The sequence below is a fragment of the Pseudophryne corroboree genome, chromosome 12 (genome assembly GCF_028390025.1).
Source record: "Pseudophryne corroboree isolate aPseCor3 chromosome 12, aPseCor3.hap2, whole genome shotgun sequence".
Taxonomy (NCBI): Eukaryota; Metazoa; Chordata; class Amphibia; order Anura; family Myobatrachidae; genus Pseudophryne; species Pseudophryne corroboree.
The window spans coordinates 1,509,224-1,533,938 of NC_086455.1; the positions used below are offsets into that span (position 1 = coordinate 1,509,224).

At 53.9% G+C, this 24,715-nt stretch overlaps 1 protein-coding gene across 1 annotated transcript in view; it reads right to left on the reverse strand.

Annotated features, from left to right (window-relative positions):
- EFNA3 (ephrin A3) overlaps positions 1 to 24,715 on the reverse strand; it is a 113,689-nt gene that overhangs the window by 21,639 nt on the left and 67,335 nt on the right. The window contains exon 2 of the mRNA XM_063946633.1: positions 1,042 to 1,331. Within this exon, the coding sequence (XP_063802703.1) occupies positions 1,042 to 1,331 (290 nt within the window). The remainder of the gene's footprint in view (positions 1 to 1,041; positions 1,332 to 24,715) is intronic.

The following is a 24,715-nucleotide window of genomic DNA, read 5'->3' on the forward strand; positions in this document are numbered from 1 at the left end:
ATAGAGGGCAACGCAGTCACAGGGTGTAACATCACATGTAACCCCTATAGAGGGCGACACAGTCGCAGGGTGTAACCACTATAGAGGGCAACGCAGTCACAGGGTGTAACGTCACATGTAACCCCTATAGAGGGCGACACAGTCACAGGGTGTAACGTCACATGTAACCCCTATAGAGGGCGACACAGTCACAGGGTGTAACCACTATAGAGGGCAACGCAGTCACAGGGTGTAACCACTATAGAGGGCGACAGTCACAGGGTGTAACGTCACATGTAACCCCTATAGAGGGCGACGCAGTCACAGGGTGTAACGTCACATTTAACCCCTATAGAGGGCGACGCAGTCACAGGGTGTAATGTCACATTTAACCCCTATAGAGGGCGACAGTCACAGGGTGTAACGTCACATGTAACCCCTATAGAGGGCGACACAGTCACAGGGTGTAACGTCACATGTAACCCCTATAGAGGGCGACGCAGTCACAGGGTGTAATGTCACATTTAACCCCTATAGAGGGCGACAGTCACAGGGTGTAACGTCACATGTAACCCCTATAGAGGGCGACACAGTCACAGGTTGTAACGTCACATTTAACCCCTATAGAGGGCGACACAGTCACAGGGTGTAACGTCACATGTAACCCCTATAGAGGGCGACGCAGTCACAGGGTGTAACCACTATAGAGGGCGACACAGTCACAGGGTGTAACGTCACATGTAACCCCTATAGAGGGCGACACAGTCACAGGGTGTAACGTCACATGTAACCCCTATAGAGGGCGACACAGTCACAGGGTGTAACGTCACATGTAACCCCTATAGAGGGCGACACAGTCACAGGGTGTAACGTCTATCGTTGCCCTACTGTTACCCCAGTGCTCAGTAGAATGTACAGGTGCCATTGTGTTCCTTCTGTTCTCCGCCCAGGACTCCTCTGTCTGTAAGGCACGTGCTAATCCTGTAACTATACGGTAGGTGGGAGGGTTTGGGCCAATATGTACACGCCTCCCATCATCTCAGCGCCTCGTGTAGTACTTACATATGTAGTAGTATTCGTGGCCGGCGTGGAACTCGTACCCCAGGGAGAACGCACTGTAGCGCTGGAACTTCTCGGAGAACTTGATGGGGCTGTGAGGAGCGTGCGGCCGGTTACACTCCCAGCGTTTGAAGCCCTGACTGATGTTGCAGGTTCTGTATCCCTCGTAATTCACCATATACAGGATGTACTGCTCCATCCTGTGCTCCGCTATGGTCTCGTTGTAATGAGGACAGTAGATGTCTAGGTAATCGTTTACATTCACCTGGACCGTGTACCCATCACGCCGCAAGCTGCAAGACACAGAGAGCGGGAATCAGCGCTGTACCACCGCCGGGAGGGAATAGACGTATAATATACATTACACACACAGCTATACACTGTATACATGTGCACATATCTATATACAGACACAGAGAGCGGGAATCAGCGCTGTACCACCGCCGGGAGGATATAGACGTATAATATACATTACACACACAGCTATACACTGTGTATACATGTGCATATATCTATATACAGACACAGAGAGAGCGGGAATCAGCGCTGTACCACCACCGGGAGGGAATAGACATATAATATACATTATACACACAGCTATACACTGTATACATGTGCACATATCTATACACAGACACAGAGAGAGCGGGAATCAGCGCTGTACCACCGCCGGGAGGATATAGACGTATAATATACATTACACACACAGCTATACACTGTATACATGTGCACATATCTATATACAGACACAGAGAGAGCGGGAATCAGCGCTGTACCACCGCCGGGAGGGAATAGACATAAGTCCGTAGTGGATGCTGGGACTCCGTAAGGACCATGGGGAATAGCGGCTCAGCAGGAGACTGGGCACAACTAAAAGAAAGCTTTAGTCTAACTGGTGTGCACTGGCTCCTCCCTCTATGACCCTCCTCCAGACTTCAGTTAGGATACTGTGCCCGGAAGAGCTGACACAAGAAGGAAGGATTTTGAATCCCGGGTAAGACTCATACCAGCCACACCAATCACACCGTATAACTCGTGATAATATACCCAGTTAACAGTATGAACACAACAGAGCCTCTCAAAAGATGGCTCAACAATAACCCTTTAGTTAAACAATAACTATATACAAGTATTGCAGACAATCCGCACTTGGGACGGGCGCCCAGCATCCACTACGGACTACGAGAAATAGAATTACCGGTGAGTAAATTCTTATTTTCTCTGACGTCCTAAGTGGATGCTGGGACTCCGTAAGGACCATGGGGATTATACCAAAGCTCCCAAACGGGCGGGAGAGTGCGGATGACTCTGCAGCACCGAATGGGCAAACTCTAGGTCCTCCTCAGCCAGGGTGTCAAACTTGTAGAATTTAGCAAATGTGTTTGACCCCGACCAAGTAGCTGCTCGGCAAAGTTGTAAAGCAGAGACCCCTCGGGCAGCCGCCCAAGAAGAGCCCACCTTCCTCGTGGAATGGGCTTTCACTGATTTAGGATGCGGCAGTCCAGCCGCAGAATGTGCAAGTTGAATCGTACTACAAAATCCAGCGAGCAATAGTCTGCTTTGAAGCAGGAGCACCCAGCTTGTTGGGCGCATGCAGGATAAATAGCGAGTCAGTCTTTCTGACACTAGCTGTCCTGGAAACATATATTTTCAGGGCCCTGACTACGTCCAACAACTTAGAATCCTCCAAGTCTTTAGTAGCCGCAGGCACCACAATAGGTTGGTTCAAATGAAAAGCTGATACCACCTTAGGGAGAAACTGGGGACGAGTCCTCAATTCTGCCCTATCCATATGAAAAATCAGATAAGGGCTTTTACATGACAAAGCCGCCAATTCTGATACACGCCTGGCCGAAGCCAAGGCCAATAACATGACCACTTTCCACGTGAGATATTTCAATTCCACGGTTTTAAGTGGCTCAAACCAATGAGACTTTAGGAAATCCAACACCACGTTGAGATCCCAAGGTGCCACTGGAGGCACAAAAGGGGGCTGAATATGCAGCACTCCCTTAACAAAAGTCTGAACTTCAGGCAGTGAAGCCAGTTCTCTTTGAAAGAAAATCGATAGAGCCGAAATCTGGACTTTAATGGAACCCAATTTTAGGCCCATAGTCACCCCTGACTGTAGGAAGTGCAGGAAACGGCCCAGCTGAAATTCTTCCGTTGGGGCCTTCCTGGCCTCACACCACGCAACATATCGCCAAATGCGGTGATAATGGTTCGCGGTCACTTCTTTCCTAGCTTTAATCAGCGTAGGAATGACTTCCTCCAGAATGCCCTTTTCCTTCAGGATACGGCGTTCAACCGCCATGCCGTCAAACGCAGCTGCGGCAAGTCTTGGAACAGACAGGGCCCCTGCTGCAGCAGGTCCTGTCTGAGCGGCAGAGGCCATGGGTCCTCTGAGATCATTTCTTGAAGTTCCGGGTACCAAGCTCTTCTTGGCCAATCCGGAACAATGAGTATAGTTCTTACTCCTCTTCTCCTTATTATCCTCAGTACCTTTGGTATGAGAGGAAGAGGAGGGAACACATAAACCGACCGGTACACCCACAGTGTCACTAGAGCGTCCACAGCTATCGCCTGCGGGTCTCTTGACCTGGCGCAATATCTTTCTAGCTTTTTGTTGAGGCGGGACGCCATCATGTCCACCTGTGGCCTTTCCCAACGGTTTACAATCAGTTGGAAGACTTCTGGATGAAGTCCCCACTCTCCCGGGTTGAGGTCGTGCCTGCTGAGGAAGTCTGCTTCCCAGTTGTCCACTCCCGGAATGAACACTGCTGACAGTGCTAACACATGATTTTCCGCCCATCGGAGAATCCTTGTGGCTTCTGCCATCGCCGTCCTGCTTCTTGTGCCGCCCTGTCGGTTTACATGGGCGACTGCCGTGATGTTGTCTGACTGGATCAGTACCGGCTGGTTTTGAAGCAGGGGTTTTGCCTGACTGAGGGCATTGAAAATGGCCCTCAGTTCCAGAATATTTAGGTTTAGGGAAGTCTCCTGACTTGACCATAGCCCTTGGAAGTTTCTTCCCTGTGTGACTGCCCCCCAGCCTCGAAGGCTGGCATCCGTGGTCACCAGGACCCAGTCCTGTATGCAGAATCTGCGGCCCTCTTGAAGATGGGCACTCTGCAGCCACCACAGCAGAGACACCCTGGTTCTTGGAGACAGGGTTATCAGCCGATGCATCTGAAGATGCGATCCGGACCACTTGTCCAACAGGTCCCACTGAAAGGTTCTTGCATGGAACCTGCCGAATGGAATTGCTTCGTAGGAAGCTACCATCTTTCCCAGGATCCGCGTGCAGTGATGCACCGACACCCGTTTTGGTTTTAGGAGGCCTCTGACTAGAGATGACAGCTCCTTGGCCTTCTCCTCCGGGAGAAACACTTTTTTCTGTTCTGTGTCCAGAACCATCCCCAGGAACAGTAGACGTGTCGTAGGGACCAGCTGTGACTTTGGAATATTTAGAATCCAGCCGTGCTGTTGTAGCACCTCCCGAGATAGTGCTACCCCGACTAACAACTGCTCCCTGGACCTCGCCTTTATCAGGAGATCGTCCAAGTACAGGATAATTAAAACTCCCTTCTTTCGAAGGAGTATCATCATTTCGGCCATTACCTTGGTAAAGACCCTCGGAGCCGTGGATAAACCGAACGGCAACGTCTGGAATTGGTAATGACAATCCTGTACCACAAATCTGAGGTACTCCTGGTGAGGATGGTAAATGGGGACATGCAGGTAAGCATCCTTGATGTCCAGTGATACCATGTAATCCCCCTCGTCCAGGCTTGCAATAACCGCCCTGAGCGATTCCATCTTTAACTTGAATTTTTTTATATATGTGTTCAAGGATTTCAAATTTAAAATGGGTCTCACCGAACCGTCCGGTTTCGGTACCACAAACATTGTGGAATAGTAACCCCGGCCTTGTTGAAGTAGGGGCACCTTGACTATCACCTGCTGGGAATACAGCTTGTGAATTGCCTCTAGCACTGCCTCCCTGCCTGAGGGAGTTGTTGGCAAGGCAGATTTGAGGAAACGGCGGGGGGGGGGGGGGGGGGGGGGGAGGAGACGTCTCGAATTCCAGCTTGTACCCCTGAGATACTACTTGAAAGATCCAGGGATACACCCGTGAGCGAGCCCACTGATTGCTGAAATTTTTGAGACGGGCCCCCACCGTACCCAGCTCCGCCTGTGGAGCCCCAGCGTCATGCGGTGGACTTAGAGGAAGCGGGGGAGGACTTTTGCTCCTGGGAACTGGCTGTATGTTGCAGCTTTTTCCCTCTACCTCTGGGCAGAAAGGACGCGCCTTTAACCCGCTTGCCCTTATGGGGCCGAAAGGACTGTACCTGATAATACGGTGCTTTCTTTGGCTGTGAGGGAACATGGGGTAAAAATGCTGACTTCCCAGCTGTTGCTGTGGAAACGAGGTCCGAGAGACCATCCCCGAACAACTCCTCACCTTTATAAGGCAAAACTTCCATGTGCCTTTTAGAGTCTGCATCACCTGTCCACTGCCGAGTCCATAACCCTCTCCTGGCACAAATGGACATTGCATTAATTTTAGATGCCAGCCGGCAAATATCCCTCTGTGCATCTCTCATGTATAAGACTGCGTCTTTAATATGCTCTACGATTAGCAATATAGTGTCCCTGTCTAGGGTGTCAATATTTTCCGACAGGGAGTCTGACCATGCAGCAGCAACACTGCACATCCATGCTGAAGCAATAGCCGGTCTTAAAATAATACCTGAGTGTGTATATACAGACTTCAGGATAGCCTCCTGCTTTCTATCAGCAGGTTCCTTTAGGGCGGCCGTATCCGGAGACGGTAGTGCCACCTTCTTTGACAAGCGTGTGAGCGCTTTATCCACCCTAGGGGATGTTTCCCAGCGTGACCTATCCTCTGGCGGGAAAGGGTACGTCATTAGTAACCTCTTAGAAATTACTAGTTTCTTATCGGGGGAAGCCCAAGCTTCTTCACACACTTCATTTAACTCTTCAGATGGAGGAAGAGCTACTGGTAGTTTTTTCTCTCCAAACATAATACCCTTTTTTGTGGTACCTGGGGTAACATCAGAAATGTGCAACACATTTTTCATTGCTTCAATCATGTAACGTGTGGCCCTATTGGAAGTTACATTAGTCTCATCGTCGTCGACACTGGAGTCAGTATCCGTGTCGACATCTGTGTCTGCCATCTGAGGTAGCGGGCGTTTTAGAGCCCCTGATGGCTTTTGAGACGCCTGGGCAGGCACAGGCTGAGAAGCCGGCTGTCCCATATTCGGAATGTCGTCAAACCTTATATGTAAGGAGTCGACACGGTCACGTAATTCCTTCCACATAACCATCCACTCAGGTGTCGGCCCCGCAGGGGGTGACATCAAACTTATAGGCATCTGCTCCGCCTCCACATAAGCCTCCTCATCAAACATGTCGACACAGCCGTACCGACACACTGCACACACACAGGGAATGCTCTGACAGAGGACAGGACCCCACAAAGCCCTTTGGGGAGACAGAGGGAGAGTATGCCAGCACACACCAGAGCGCTATAATAATACAGGGATCAACTGAATTATTTCCCCTTATAGCTGCTATATAAGTTATACTGCGCCTAAATTTAGTGCCCCCCATCTATTTTTTACCCTTCTGTAGCTTGAAACTGCAGGGGAGAGCCAGGGAGCGATCCTTCCAGCGGAGCTGTGAGGGAAAAATGGCGCCAGTGTGCTGAGGGAGATGGCCCCGCCCCTTTTCCGGCGGACTTCTCACGCTTTTTCTGGAATACTGGCAGGGGTAATTTTACATCTATATAGCCTCTAGGACTATATACTGTGATGATTTGCCAGCCAAGGTGTCATATATTGCCCTCAGGGCGCCCCCCCCAGCGCCCTGCACCCATCAGTGACCGGAGTGTGAGGTGTACATGAGGAGCAATGGCGCACAGCTGCAGTGCTGTGCGCTACCTTGGTGAAGACCGAAGTCTTCTGCCGCCGATTTCCAGGACCATCTTCATGCTTCTGGCTCTGTAAGGGGGACGGCGGCACGGCTCCGGGACCGAACGATCGAGGTCGGGTCCTGCGGTCGATCCCTCTGGAGCTAATGGTGTCCAGTAGCCTAAGAAGCCCAAGCTACCACCAGTTAGGTAGGTTCGCTTCTTCTCCCCTTAGTCCCTCGCTGCAGTGAGTCTGTTGCCAGCAGATCTCACTGAAAATAAAAAATCTAAAATATACTTTCTTTCTAGGAGCTCAGGAGAGCCCCTAGTGTGCATCCAGCTCAGCCGGGCACAAGATTCTAACTGATGTCTGGAGGAGGGTCATAGTGGGAGGAGCCAGTGCACACCAGTTAGACTAAAGCTTTCTTTTAGTTGTGCCCAGTCTCCTGCGGAGCCGCTATTCCCCATGGTCCTTACGGAGTCCCAGCATCCACTTAGGACGTCAGAGAAAAATACATTGTACACACAGCTATACACTGTATACATGTGCACATATCTATATACAGACACAGAGAGAGCGGGAATCAGCGCTGTACCACCGCCGGGAGGATATAGACGTATAATATACATTATACACACAGCTATACACTGTATACATGTGAACATATCTATATACAGACACAGAGAGAGCGGGAATCAGCGCTGTACCACCGCCGGGAGGATATAGACGTATAATATACATTATACACACAGCTATACACTGTATACATGTGCACATATCTATATACAGACACAGAGAGAGCGTGAATCAGCGCTGTACCACCGCCGGGAGGATATAGACGTATAATATACATTATACACACAGCTATACACTGTGTATACATGTGCACATATCTATATACAGACACAGAGAGCGGGAATCAGCGATGTACCACCGCCGGGAGGATATAGACGTATAATATACATTACACACAGCTATACACTGTATACATGTGCACATATCTATATACAGACACAGAGCGGGAATCAGCGCTGTACCACCGCCGGGAGGATATAGACGTATAATATACATTATACACACAGCTATACATGTGCACATATCTATATACAGACACAGAGCGGGAATCAGCGCTGTACCACCGCCGGGGGGATATAGACTTATAATATACATTACACACACAGCTATACACTGTATACATGTGCACATATCTATATACAGACACAGAGAGAGCGGGAATCAGCGCTGTACCACCGCCGGGAGGATATAGACGTATAATATACATTATACACACAGCTATACACTGTATACATGTGCACATATCTATATACAGACACAGAGAGCGGGAATCAGCGCTGTACCACCGCCGGGAGGATATAGACGTATAATATACATTACACACACAGCTATACACTGTATACATGTGCACATATCTATATACAGACACAGAGAGAGCGGGAATCAGCGCTGTACCACCGCCGGGAGGGAATAGACGTATAATATACATTACACACACAGCTATACACTGTATACATGTGCACATATCTATATACAGACACAGAGAGCGGGAATCAGCGCTGTACCACCGCCGGGAGGATATAGACGTATAATATACATTACACACACAGCTATACACTGTATACATGTGCACATATCTATATACAGACACAGAGAGCGGGAATCAGCGCTGTACCACCGCCGGGAGGGAATAGACGTATAATATACATTATACACACAGCTATACACTGTATACATGTGCACATATCTATATACAGACACAGAGAGCGGGAATCAGCGCTGTACCACCGCCGGGAGGATATAGACGTATAATATACATTACACACACAGCTATACACTGTATACATGTGCACATATCTATATACAGACACAGAGAGCGGGAATCAGCGCTGTACCACCGCCGGGAGGATATAGACGTATAATATACATTATACACACAGCTATACACTGAATACATGTGCATATATCTATATACAGACACAGCCTACTACTACAGGAACCAGACGACACAAGCCGAGCTTGAGTCCCTGACACAAAGCTTCCGATTGGCTACGCTTGGTCACATGTGTCCGTCAATACACTGCACGCACGGCTGAGCTGTAATTTGGGTTTTTTCTCTAATCTCTGCTCTCGAGGCTGAGAATTAATTAGGAAATATCGAGCTGGCCAAAGTACTTAGTAATGTTCCCGTTCTCTCAGTAACACACACCCATACTGTGCCAGCACACCCAGGAGATACAGCAACCGGCGGACAGACCTGTGAGGGGTGTATATAGTGCCGGACACATGAAGAAGAGACCTGTGAGGGGTATATATAGCGCTGGACACATGAAGGAGACCTGTGAGGGGTATATATAGCGCTGGACACATGAAGAAGAGACCTGTGAGGGGTATATATAGCGCTGGACACATGAAGAGGAGACCTGTGAGGGGTATATATAGCGCTGGACACATGAAGAAGAGACCTGTGAGGGGTATATAGTGCTGGACACATGAAGAAGAGACCCGTGAGGGGTATATAGTGCTGGACACATGAAGAAGAGACCCGTGAGGGGTATATAGTGATGGACACATGAAGAAGAGACCTGTGAGGGGTATATATAGTGCAGGACACAAGAAGAGACCTGTGAGGGGTATATATAGTGCAGGACACATGAAGAGACCTGTGAGGGGTATATATAGTGCAGGACACATGAAGAAGAGACCTGTGAGGGGTATATAGTGCTGGACACATGAAGAAGAGACCTGTGAGGGGTATATAGTGCTGGACACATGAAGAGGAGACCTGTGAGGGGTATATAGTGCTGGACACATGAAGAAGAAACCTGTGAGGGGTATATAGTGCGGGGCACATGGAAATGAGACCTGTGGGGGTATATAGTGCGGGGCACATGGAGATGAGACCTGCGGGGCACATGGAGATGAAACCTGTGGGAGTATATAGTGCAGGACACATGAAAAAGAGACCTGTGAGGGGTATATAGTGCAGGACACATGAAGAAGAGACATGTGAGGGGTATATAGTGCAGGGCACATGAAGAAGCGACCTGTGAGGGGTATATATAGTGCTGGACACATGAAGAAGAGACCTGTGAGGGGTATATAGTGCAGGACACATGAAGAAGAGACCTGTGAGGTGTATATAGTGCAGGACACATGAAGAAGAGACCTGTGAGGTGTATATAGTGCTGGACACATGAAGAAGAGACCTGGGAGGGGTACATAGTGCTGGACACATGAAGGAGACCTGGGAGGGGTATATAATGCAGGACACATGAAGAAGAGACCTGTGAGGGGTATATAGTGCAGGACACATGAAGAAGAGACCTGTGAGGGGTATATAGTGCAGGGCACATGAAGAGACCTGTGAGGGGTATATAGTGCAGGGCACATGAAGAGACCTGTGAGGGGTATATAGTGCAGGGCACATGAAGAGACCTGTGAGGGGTATATAGTGCAGGGCACATGAAGAGACCTGTGAGGGGTATATAGTGCTGGACACATGAAGAAGAGACCTGAGAGGGGTATATAGTGCAGGACACATGAAGAAGAGACCTGTGAGGGGTATATAGTGCGGGGCACATGGAGACGAGACCTGTGGGGGTATATAGTGCGGGGCACATGGAGATGAGACCTGCGGGGCACATGGAGATGAGACCTGTGGGAGTATATAGTGCAGGACACATGAAGAGACCTGTGAGGGGTATATAGTGCAGGGCACATGAAGAGACCTGTGAGGGGTATATAGTGCTGGACACATGAAGAAGAGACCTGTGAGGGGTATATAGTGCAGGACACATGAAGAAGAGACCTGTGAGGGGTATATATAGTGCTGGACACATGAAGAAGAGACCTGTGAGGGGTATATAGTGCGGGGCACATGGAGATGAGACCTGCGGGGCACATGGAGATGAGACCTGTGGGAGTATATAGTGCAGGACACATGAAGAGACCTGTGAGGGGTATATAGTGCAGGACATATGAAGAAGAGACCTGTGAGGTGTATATAGTGCAGGACACATGAAGAAGAGACCTGTGAGGTGTATATAGTGCAGGACACATGAAGAAGAGACCTGTGAGGTGTATATAGTGCAGGACACATGAAGAAGAGACCTGTGAGGTGTATATAGTGCAGGACACATGAAGAAGAGACCTGTGAGGTGTATATAGTGCAGGACACATGAAGAAGAGACCTGTGAGGTGTATATAGTGCAGGACACATGAAGGAGACCTGTGAGGTGTATATAGTGCAGGACACATGAAGAAGAGACCTGTGAGGTGTATATAGTGCAGGACACATGAAGAAGAGACCTGTGAGGTGTATATAGTGCAGGACACATGAAGAAGAGACCTGTGAGGTGTATATAGTGCAGGACACATGAAGAAGAGACCTGTGAGGTGTATATAGTGCAGGACACATGAAGAAGAGACCTGTGAGGTGTATATAGTGCAGGACACATGAAGAAGAGACCTGTGAGGTGTATATAGTGCAGGACACATGAAGAAGAGACCTGTGAGGTGTATATAGTGCAGGACACATGAAGAAGAGACCTGTGAGGTGTATATAGTGCAGGACACATGAAGAAGAGACCTGTGAGGTGTATATAGTGCAGGACACATGAAGAAGAGACCTGTGAGGTGTATATAGTGCAGGACACATGAAGAAGAGACCTGTGAGGTGTATATAGTGCAGGACACATGAAGAAGAGACCTGTGAGGTGTATATAGTGCAGGACACATGAAGAAGAGACCTGTGAGGTGTATATAGTGCAGGACACATGAAGAAGAGACCTGTGAGGTGTATATTGTGCAGGACACATGAAGAAGAGACCTGTGAGGGGTATATAGTGCGGGACACATGAAGAAGAGACCTGTGGGGGTATATAGTGCGGGGCACATGGAGATGAGACCTGTGGGGGTATATAGTGCGGGGCACATGGAGATGAGACCTGTGGGAGTATATAGTGCGGGGCACATGGAGATGAGACCTGTGGGGATATATAGTGCGGGGCACATGGAGATGAGACCTGTGGGGGTATATAGTGCGGGGCACATGGAGATGAGACCTGTGGGGGTATATAGTGCGGGGCACATGGAGATGAGACCTGTGGGAGTATATAGTGCGGGGCACATGGAGATGAGACCTGTGGGAGTATATAGTGCGGGGCACATGGAGATGAGACCTGTGGGAGTATATAGTGCGGGGCACATGGAGATGAGACCTGTGAGGGATATATAGTGCGGGGCACATGGAGATGAGACCTGTGGGGGTATATAGTGCGGGGCATATGGAGATGAGACCTGTGGGGGTATATAGTGCGGGGCATATGGAGATGAGACCTGTGGGGGTATATAGTGCGGGGCACATGGAGATGAGACCTGTGGGGGTATATAGTGCGGGGCACATGGAGATGAGACCTGTGGGGGTATATAGTGCGGGGCACATGGAGATGAGACCTGTGGGAGTATATAGTGCGGGGCACATGAAGAAGAGACCTGTGGGAGTATATAGTGCGGGGCACATGGAGATGAGACCTGTGAGGGGTATATAGTGCAGGACACATGAAGAAGAGACCTGTGGGGGTATATAGTGCAGGACACATGGAGATGAGACCTGTGGGGGTATATAGTGCAGGACACATGGAGATGAGACCTGTGGGGGTATATAGTGCAGGACACATGAAGAAGAGACCTGTGAGGGGTATATAGTGCTGGACACATGAAGAAAAGACCTGTGAGGTGTATATAGTGCAGGACACATGAAGAAAAGACCTGTGGGGGTATATAGTGCGGGGCACATGGAGATGAGACCTGTGAGGGGTATATATAGTGCTGGATACATGAAGAAAAGACCTGTGGGGGTATATAGTGCAGGGCACATGGAGATGAGACCTGTGGGGGAATATAGTGCAGGGCACATGGAGAGAGGCCTGTGGGGGTATATATACAGTGCTGTCTGCCCTCAGGAGGAGCGGGGTATACCATGTGTGTGACACCGGTCGGCATTATTAGTGTGGTGCCCTTGTGAAGGACACCGGACATACGTGACAGCATATGGAAAGCGGGAGGCACAGCAGAGACAGACCCCGCCACAGTGCAATGTATGCCAGAGGTCAGGGTAGCCCCCAGCGCTGTGACACTCAGATATGCCAGGTCTGCCAGTCACAGTGCCCACTGCTGCTCTCCCTCCAGCCTACGCCCAGACAACGAGCGGGTAATAGAGTCCGCAGCCGATGTGTGATAATGATGCCGAAACAGAATACATTCCACCAACACGTTGCGTTCTGATGTAGAAAGATCCCCAGCCTCATACTGATGCCACACTAGTGCCAAACTGAGGTCGCTCTGCCCATCCGAGGGCACTATGCAGCCTCCAACCTCAGTACTGTAGGTGCCCAAGTAATACAGATGTATACACTTAGCGCAGTCACCTACAGAGTGACAGCAGCTGATCTTGGGGAACTGATCCCAATTTCCCCACAAAGAAAAAAATCAAACAAAGAATAAGACAGCGCTTCTCACTTTGTATAAGAATATTTTCACTTTATAACATAAAAATATATATACACACAAATATGGAGACTCATCTGCTGGCTAGACACCACACTTTGCTGCTTATTTGTAGTGTTGGAGAATCGGCTGTCACTTGCTGGCTATACACCATACTTTGCTGCCTGCTGAAGTTTTGGAGAGTTGCCCGTTGTTGCAGTAAAGAGAGGAATACTGTCCACCATACCCTATGGATGAGGCTGCCATGCCTACAGCCATCTAAGGAAAGGTAACAAATCTGGGTACATAGTATACTGTACTCTAGGTGGAATACTGGACTGTGGTAACGGCCATTGCCTTTTACTAGAGATATTTGGAAAATCAGCTGAGCCCAGATAGGCAGCTGTATTGCTAATTACATACTAACTGCACTACAAATCAGCCTATGTAACGCTGCTGGACTGCCGACATCCATACCGGCCTCATTCTGCTTGATTAATATCTTGTGCTGTTCTGCATGCGGACATAGTAAATACTTACCTGCTATTTGCTGGACTAACATCTAGCGTTGTCTGCTTGTGGACTTACTAACAACCCAATACTGCACTATGCTAAATATTAATTATCTATAAGGTATTATGTGCTCCTTTTACATTTCTTAATGTGGAATTGTTTTATTGTTGTATATTTTAGTTAATTGGTACTGGCCGGTATCTCATTACTGCAGCACAGCCGGACCTCGCCCACACTACATCGCCCGGACAGGGCCACGTCCGGATGGCTGCTCTCAGAGGCAATGCCCGTTTGGTGCGGTAACTTGTACGATGGGAAAGGGCAGCGGATCTAGGAGAGACTACCATGGTTACACAGCATCTACACCTGCATCACTACCCGTACACCCCCCGTTACCCTGCCGTACTACCCGTACACCCCCCATGTCATATCCTGCCATACTACCCGTACACCCCCCATGTCATATCCTGCAGTACTACCCGTACACCCCCCGTTACCCTGCCGTACTACCCGTACACCCCCCATGTCATATCCTGCCGTACTACCCGTACACCCCCCATGTTATCCTGCCGTACTACCCGTACACCCCCCATGTTATCCTGCCGTACTACCCGTACACCCCCCATGTTACCCTGCCGTACTACCCGTACACCCCCCATGTTACCCTGCCGTACTACCCGTACACCCCCCATGTTACCCTGCCGTAATACCCGTACACCCCCATGTCATATCCTGCCGTACTACCCGTACACCCCCATGTTATCCTGCCGTACTACCCGTACACCCCCCATGTTACCCTGCCGTACTACCCGTACACCCCCCATGTTATCCTGCCGTACTCCCGTACACCCCCCATGTTACCCTGCCGTACTACCCGTACACCCCCCATGTTACCCTGCCGTAATACCCGTACACCCCCATGTCATATCCTGCCGTACTACCCGTACACCCCCATGTTATCCTGCCGTACTACCCGTACACCCCCCATGTTACCCTGCCGTACTACCCGTACACCCCCCATGTTATCCTGCCGTACTCCCGTACACCCCCCATGTTACCCTGCAGTACTACCCGCACACCCCCCCATGTCATATCCTGCCGTACTACCCATACACCCCCCATGTTACCCTGCAGTACTACCCGTACACCCCCCATGTTACCCTGCCGTAATACCCGTACACCCCCATGTCATATCCTGCCGTACTACCCATACACCCCCATCTTATCCTGCCGTACTACCCGTACACCCCCCATTTTACCCTGCCGTACTACCCGTACACCCCCCATGTTATCCTGCCGTACTACCCGTACACCCCCCATGTTACCCTGCAGTACTACCCGTACACCCCCCATGTCATATCCTGCCGTACTACCCGTACACCCCCCATGTTACCCTGCAGTACTACCCGTACACCCCCCCAAGTTACCCTGCAGTACTACCCGTACACCCCCCATGTTATCCTGCAGCACTACCCATACACCCCCCATGTTATCCTGCCGTACTACCCGTACACCCCCCATGTTATCCTGCAGCACTACCCGTACACCCCCCCATGTTATCCTGCCGTACTACCCGTACACCCCCCCCATGTTATCCTGCCGTACTACCCGTACACCCCCCCCATGTTATCCTGCCGTACTACCCGTACACCCCCTATGTTATCCTGCCGTACTACCCGTACACCCCCCATGTCATATCCTGCCGTACTACCCGTACAACCCCCATGTCATATCCTGCAGTACTACCCGTACACCCCCCATGTCATATCCTGCCGTACTACCCGTACACCCCCCATGTTATCCTGCCGTACTACCCGTACAGCCATGTTATCCTGCCGTACTACCCGTACACCCCACCATGTTACCCTGCCGTACTACCCGTACACCCCCCATGTTACCCTGCCGTACTACCCGTACACCCCCCATGTTACCCTGCCGTAATACCCGTACACCCCCATGTCATATCCTGCCGTACTACCCGTACACCCCCATGTTATCCTGCCGTACTACCCGTACACCCCCCATGTTACCCTGCCATACTACCCGTACACCCCCATGTTATCCTGCCGTACTACCCGTACACCCCCCATGTTACCCTGCAGTACTACCCGTACACCCCCCATGTCATATCCTGCCGTACTACCCGTACACCCCCCATGTTACCCTGCAGTACTACCCGTACACCCCCCATGTTACCCTGCCGTAATACCCGTACACCCCCATGTCATATCCTGCCGTACTACCCGTACACCCCCATGTTATCCTGCCGTACTACCCGTACACCCCCATGTTACCCTGCCGTACTACCCGTACACCCCCCATGTTACCCTGCCGTACTACCCGTACACCCCCCATGTTACCCTGCAGTACTACCCGTACACCCCCCATGTCATATCCTGCCGTACTACCCGTACACCCCCCATGTTACCCTGCAGTACTACCCGTACACCCCCCATGTTACCCTGCAGTACTACCCGTACACCCCCCCAAGTTACCCTGCAGTACTACCCGTACACCCCCCATGTTATCCTGCAGCACTACCCGTACACTCCCCCATGTTATCCTGCCGTACTACCCGTACACCCCCCCAAGTTACCCTGCAGTACTACCCGTACACCCCCCATGTTATCTTGCAGCACTACCCGTACCCCCCCCCCCATGTTATCCTGCCGTACGACCCGTACACCCCCCATGTTATCCTGCCGTACGACCCGTACGGGTTCACTACGGCTGGCCGGCGGTCGGGCTCCCGGCGACCAGCATCCCGGCGCCGGGAGCCCGACCGCCGGCTTACCGACAGCTTGGCGAGCGCAAATGAGCCCCTTGCGGGCTCGCTGCGCTCGCCACGCTACGGGCACGGTGGCGCGCCACACTATTTTATTCTCCCTCTATGGGGGTCGTGGACCCCCACGAGGGAAAATAAGTGTCGGTATGCCGGCTGTCGGGCTCCCGGCGCCGGTATACTGAGCGCCGGGAGCCCGATCGCCGGCAAACAGAAGACCACCCGACCCGTACACCCCCCATGTCATATCCTGCAGTACTACCCGTACACCCCCTATGTTATCCTGCCGTACGACCCGTACACCCCCCATGTTATTCCTGCCGTACGACCCGTACACCCCCCCCATGTTATCCTGCCGTACTACCCGTACACCCCCCTATGTTATCCTGCCGTACTACCCGTACACCCCCCCTATGTTATCCTGCCGTACTACCCGTACACCCCCCCCATGTTACCCTGCAGTACTACCCGTACACCCCACGTTACCCTGCAGTACTACCCGTACACCCCCCATGTTATCCTGCCGTACTACCCGTACACCCCCCATGTTATCCTGCAGCACTACCCGTACACCCCCCCCCCCCATGTTATCCTGCCGTACTACCCGTACACCCCCCCCAAGTTACCCTGCAGTACTACCCGTACACCCCCCATGTTATCCTGCCGTACTACCCGTACACCACCCCCATGTTATCCTGCCGTACTACCCGTACACCACCCCCATGTTATCCTGCCGTACTACCCGTACACCACCCCCATGTTATCCTGCCGTACTACCCGTACACCCCCCCCCCATGTTATCCTGCCGTACTACCCGTACACCCCCCATGTTATCCTGCCGTACTACCCGTACACCCCCCATGTCATATCCTGCCGTACTACCCGTACACCCCCCATGTTATCCTGCCGTACTACCTGTACACCCCCCCATGTCATATCCTGCCGTACTACCCGTACACCCCGCATGTTATTGTAGTGCAGATTCCCGGGATGGGCTACCAGCAGAGGTGGTATACAGTGTTGGAATGTGGGGTGGAGTGACTGTCGGAGCGCAGCGTTACAATGAGTCACTGCAGGAGAGGGGAGTAGTAGATTCCCGGGATGGCCTCCCAGCAGAGGTGGTATGTGGGGGGGAAGGGGGGGGACTGTCGGAGCGCAGCGTTACAATGAGTCACTGCAGGAGAGGGGAGTAGTAGATTCCCGGGATGGCCTCCCAGCAGAGGTGGTATGTGGGGGGGAAGGGGGGTGACTGTCGAAGCGCAGCGTTACAATGAGTCGCTGCAGGAGAGGGGAGTAGTAGATTCCCGGGATGGCCTCCCAGCAGAGGTGGTATGCGGGGGGGAAGGGGGGTGACTGTCGGAGCGCAGCAGTCGGCACCTGGAGCCGGTGAGAATCTATGCAGTCAGAGCGAGTCACTTGTCCCCAGACCCAGCATGTGTCCTACATCAGGAGCCAGGAGAGGAGAACAGACGGTGCCTCAGCTCCCGGCAGCAGCCGTCACCGTGACGACAGTGAGAACAAGGAGCCAGGCGGCGCAGGCAGCGGGCCCTGGGCTATCGGTGTGACATATCTGGGACACCGGTGTATCCGTCACATGGGGGGCAGGAGTGGGGCGAGAGGAAGCGCCCCGGGGGAATTTGGTCACACGAGTCGCATAGGGAAGCAGAGGGTTACACCTGCGCTGTGTAATACAGGGAGACGCCGGGAGATGTCGCAGCTCTGATCCACATGCAGAATGGAATAGGCACGGCCGGGCACAGAGGCTGACAATCTATAGTGGGGCTTGGCGGTGACAGCTGGGATGCCCGGGGATCTCAGGCACTGTAACCATACCCCCCTCCTCATCTGTCACAGAGGTTCTGCCTTCCCTCCCAGAGACCAAATCCACCGAGACCACTGCTCGCCACTGTCACCAGCCTCCTCCCGGCGCACACAGCTGGAGGAGATAGAGGAGGGCAGGGTATAATCAGCAGATGTAGAGCGGGCAGGGTAACAGAGGGGCACTAACCCACATTAATGCCCTATACACGCAGTGCAGAGGTAACCCTCATTACACAGGTGACCCTCTACACACCACTTTATTTGGGGAGGGGGGTGTGAATGCAGCTGTAACGCTAGGCCGGTGGTGGCATGTGGCAGCGGGCACATTCAGGGGGAGGGGGGGGGGGGGGCAGCAGGAGGAGCGCCCCAGATCTCCTGCGCTACAGCAAGCACCGCTCTCCTGCACCATTAATAATTGAGAGCGCATTAGACGGATGATACATCAGCCAGGCAGCTGTAAGCCTGAATGACGCGCTGAGGAATCGTTCAGGACGGTAGCGTCAGCTGAAGTGGTCCCAGCACTGCTGACCCCCCGACAGTGCCCCCTCCCCCCACGTGCACTAATAGACTGCGCCCGCACCTGGCATGGTTCACAAGCGGCCGTTCCCCTGACCCCGGTACTGATAGCAGCACGCGTTACTTCCAGACAAACCACAATCATCTCTGCACAGGCCGCAGCGCTCAGTCCTCCGGCTGGACTGGTGACTGAACCAGCGTCTCTCCCGGCACACAGCCCTCCTTCCCTGCGGCCAGGCACGGGTCACACTAATGGCTCCTTCTTGTAGAACAGCGTGTATCCGCCTCCTGCAGATGAGGAGAATCCATTTTACAGAAAATAACTATTGTCCAACTGTCAGACGCTATCGATCCGCCCATCACGTGGCTCCGGAGGCAGCGGGCTGTGAGCAGCATCACAAGCAGGCCCAGGACCACCAGGCCAGGCCCTCCGCTGTTCCAGCTCCACCGTCCTGCCGCTTTATCCCGCAATCCATCCGCTCTGCTGCAGCATGGCGGCTTCTCTCAGACTACAGCGCAGAGCTCCGCAGTGGCAGTGCCACCATTGTGTCCTGATGGCCGCGCCTGCGAGGTACCCGCATAACACCGCCCATCAGCCACCCCCAGGGCTGCAATACATGAGCTATGAAGGCGTGCAGGACACCTCACGCCATTTCCCAGGCACCCACATGGCCTCTACGCCCTCTCTCCACCCTGGCTGCCAGGGAGCTGCGGCCTCTGTAGTTCTGTCCCTGTGACAGCGGCAGAGACGGGGAAGCGTCTAGTGGGAGCAGCCATGTGGGAAAGTGATCATTTCCATAGTGATATTAGCCAGCCATGTCCAAGCTCTACCCACCATAGCAATCTAGTATCCCAGCCACAGACACTCCATCACTGGTATCATCCCACTGCTCCCACTACACACATTAATAAAGGGGGAACAGCGGGGAAGAGGTCAGCAGGGGCCGCGGGGCAGAGGCGAGGGGGGTGATGTGAGGGAGAGCCGCGGGGCAGAGGCGAGGGGGGTGATGTGAGGGAGAGCCGCAGGGCAGAGGCGAGGGGGGTGATGTGAGGCAGAGGCGAGGGGGAGCCGCGAGGCAGAGGCGAGGGGGAGCCGCGGGGCAGAGGCGAGGGGGAGCCGCGGGGCAGAGGCGAGGGGGAGCCGCGGGGCAGAGGCGAGGGGGAGCCGCGGGGCAGAGGCGAGGGGGAGCCGCGGGGCAGAGGTGAGGGGGAGCCGCGGGGCAGAGGTGAGGGGGAGCCGCGGGGCAGAGGTGAGGGGGAGCCGCGGGGCAGAGGCGAGGGGGAGCCGCGGGGCAGAGGTGAGGGGGAGCCGCGGGGCAGAGGCGAGGGGGAGCCGCGGGGCAGAGGCGAGGGGGAGCCGCGGGGCGGAGGTGGAGCCGCGGGGCGGAGGCGAGGGGGAGCCGCGGGGCAGAGGCGAGGGGGGGTGATGCGGGGCAGAGGCGAGGGGGGGTGATGCGAGGCAGAGGCGAGGGGGGGTGATGCGAGGCAGAGGCGAGGGGGGGTGATGCGAGGCAGAGGCGAGGGGGGGTGATGCGAGGCAGAGGCGAGGGGGGGTGATGCGAGGCAGAGGCGAGGGGGGGTGATGCGAGGCAGAGGCGAGGGGGGGTGATGCGAGGCAGAGGCGAGGGGGGGTGATGCGAGGCAGAGGCGAGGGGGGGTGATGCGAGGCAGAGGCGAGGGGGGGTGATGCGAGGCAGAGGCGAGGGGGGGTGATGCGAGGCAGAGGCGAGGGGGGGTGATGCGAGGCAGAGGCGAGGGGGGGTGATGCGAGGCAGAGGCGAGGGGGGGTGATGCGAGGCAGAGGCGAGGGGGGGTGATGCGAGGCAGAGGCGAGGGGGGGTGATGCGAGGCAGAGGCGATGGGGGGTGATGCGAGGCAGAGGCGATGGGGGGTGATGCGAGGCAGAGGCGATGGGGGGTGATGCGAGGCAGAGGCGATGGGGGGTGATGCGAGGCAGAGGCGATGGGGGGTGATGCGAGGCAGAGGCGATGGGGGGTGATGCGAGGCAGAGGCGATGGGGGGTGATGCGAGGCAGAGGCGATGGGGGGTGATGCGAGGCAGAGGCGATGGGGGGTGATGCGAGGCAGAGGCGATGGGGGGTGATGCGAGGCAGAGGCGATGGGGGGTGATGCGAGGCAGAGGCGATGGGGGGTGATGCGAGGCAGAGGAGAGGGGGGTGATGCGAGGCAGAGGAGAGGGGGGTGATGCGAGGCAGAGGCGAGGGGGGGTGATGCGAGGCAGAGGCGAGGGGGGTAATGCGAGGCAGAGGCGAGGGGGGTGATGCGAGGCAGAGGCGAGGGGGGTGATGCGAGGCAGAGGCGAGGGGGGTGATGCGAGGCAGAGGAGAGGGGGGTGATGCGAGGCAGAGGAGAGGGGGGTGATGCGAGGCAGAGGAGAGGGGGGTGATGCGAGGCAGAGGAGAGGGGGGTGATGCGAGGCAGAGGAGAGGGGGGTGATGCGAGGCAGAGGAGAGGGGGGTGATGCGAGGCAGAGGAGAGGGGGGTGATGCGAGGCAGAGGAGAGGGGGGTGATGCGAGGCAGAGGAGAGGGGGTGATGTGAGGCAGAGGAGAGGGGGGGGATGCGAGGCAGAGGAGAGGGGGGGATGTGAGGCAGAGGAGAGGGGGGGATGTGAGGCAGAGGAGAGGGGGGTGATGCGAGGCAGAGGAGAGGGGGGTGATGTGAGGCAGAGGTGAGGGGGTGATGTGAGGCAGAGGAGAGGGGGGTGATGCGAGGCAGAGGAGAGGGGGGTGATGTGAGGCAGAGGTGAGGGGGTGATGTGAGGCAGAGGAGAGGGGGGTGATGCGAGGCAGAGGAGAGGGGGGTGATGTGAGGCAGAGGTGAGGGGGGGATGTGAGGCAGAGGAGAGGGGGGTGATGCGAGGCAGAGGAGAGGGGGTGATGTGAGGCAGAGGTGAGGGAGGGATGTGAGGCAGAGGTGAGGGAGGGATGTGAGGCAGAGGTGAGGGGGTGATGTGAGGCAGAGGTGAGGGGGTGATGTGAGGCAGAGCAATATGTATGCAATGTACTGTATGCGCGGCGGTTTGGCCATTGTTCCCGTGCACAAATGTTATACATCTGTAAGATAAAGTAACAGACATGGTGGAATTATTTTAATTACTTACAGCAGGCCCTGAGAAGTGACCCCAGAAGATGGTGACTGCAAGCAGGGCACAGAACGTCGCAATCAGCCACCGCATAAACCTGTCCGAGGCATAGCGCTTACAGTATCATCTCTCTGAGAATAGCAGTTAGGGCGGCAGAACTCCGCAGCGAGAAACGGGCAACAGTGACCCTATAAAGCATCACCCACATCACTGCCGGACCCACCAGCGAGAGGAGCACACAGTAATGTATATGGTTCCCGGCTGCTGTCCTCTATGACCTTCAGTGGTGTCTCACTCTGCGGCGGAACCACCAGGGATTGGAACGCAGCACGTTCTGCACCTTCACAGGTTGCTCTACCTATTGCAGTGTACAGGAGCATCGACCCTGGAGTGGAGGGCAAAGCCCCCCTAACATCATACCGCGGCCCTCCTGCCATAATTACTCATAGGACACCAATAACATCACCCATGTCACAGGCAGGATGGGCCATTATCAGCCATGTCACAGGCAGGATGGGCCATTATCAGCCATGTCACAGGCAGGATGGGCCATTATCAGCCATGTCACAGGCAGGATGGGCCATTATCAGCCATGTCACAGGCAGGATGGGCCATTATCAGCCATGTCACAGGCAGGATGGGCCATTATCAGCCATGTCACAGGCAGGATGGGCCATTATCAGCCATGTCACAGGCAGGATGGGCCATTATCAGCCATGTCACACGCAGGATGGGCCATTATCAGCCATGTCACAGGCAGGATGGGCCATTATCAGCCATGTCACAGGCAGGATGGGCCATTATCACCCATGTCACAGGCAGGATGGGCCATTATCACCCCATACACAACACAGCAGCCCTCCTGCCATCACTATCTCATAGGACACCAATAACCTGCACGGGATAACATCCCCATGTCACACGCAGGAGGGGCCATTATTGTACATGTCACACGCAGGATGGGCCATTACTGTACATGTCACACGCAGGATGGGCCATTACTGTACATGTCACACGCAGGATGGGCCATTATTGTACATGTCACACGCAGGATGGGCCATTATTGTACATGTCACACGCAGGATGGGCCATTATTGTACATGTCACACGCAGGATGGGCCATACCTGTACATGTCACACGCAGGATGGGCCAATATTCTGCCTCCCCCGCAGCAGGCATGACTATACGATGGTAAATGATGTTCAGGACACCTCATTTCTGCAGAATTTAGTGGGAGCTGAGCAGCAGGCGAGGCCTCGGACTCACTGTATATCACACACCAGATGGGAGTGTAAAGATGGAGGCATTATATCACGCAGAGTTGCTATACAATACATAAGGAAAACGCTGGGAGGAAAGACAGCCGGCGTACACCCCAGGACACAGCGCAGCACGCAGCCTCCATCTTCAACACAAACTCATTATCCTGTTGGCAGGAGTTTAGGAGACACATGACTGCCAGGCCGCCCGGATCTGTCAGCAGCCAGTCCTCCCAGAGCCCCCCCATCAGGTGTGCGAGACCGACACGGCGAATCCTCCCGGGGGGAAGCGCAAAGTGACTGAACAAAGGGATTACATCCCGGGAGACGAAGCATCTTCCATGTGATCACCGCCAACCCTACCCCAGACGCCCTCACACCACTACAGCTGCCTTCCACCCTCTCCCCAAAACAGACTGGGATCAGGAAAAATAACGTCAGACGCCTTCAGCTGCCAGGGAGGACACGAGACTCGGCCCGACAGAGCACAAAAGTCCTGAGGCCTGGTGGACGCAGGGCTGAAGTTGCGCAGTTGCACCACACTTACATTTCCCCGGCCGCAGCCGCCGGTGCACACAGAACGTAATGGCGGCCTCTATTAGCAGGGAGAGAGGAACCGGGAAGCGCAGGGGGCGAGAGGGCCCTCTGACACTAGTTCTGGAGAAGCTGTGAGAATCACAGCCGCACAGGAGCTGCTGCCTGCACCTCTGACTCACTGTCACCTACCTCATGCCTCCATCACCTCAGCCCTGGCACAGCGTTCAGCCTATAGATTCCCCAGCAATGAGGGACATGAGCGAGGCAGACGGCTCACAGGCTACATCCTCATCACTACTGGAGAGCCCACAACACAAAATGGCTGCTGCGCTGTGCCTCAATTAACAAGCAATTAGGACAAGATGTGTGAGAAGAATCCATCGCTGGGGAATTCTCAGGGAAAAACCTCGCCCGGCACCTTACAGCGAGGCAGCCCTGTCAGCCATCTTACCAGCCAGATGTGCGCCTTTATTTAAGCAAAATAGTCTCCAGAGAAAGCGGAGGAGAAAAGCGCAGATGACACCAGAGGTCAGCGAGCCGGGAGATAAATATATTCAGTTATTCAGCAGCTCTCCGCCGGAAACCAGGCCGCTTCATCTCGCCGTTACCGCGTGCCCTGGCCTAGATCAGGAGACCAGGACCCGTCCGCCATTCTAATGACACCGGATCCCAGCGAGTAATGGGGGAGACGCTCCCGCCGC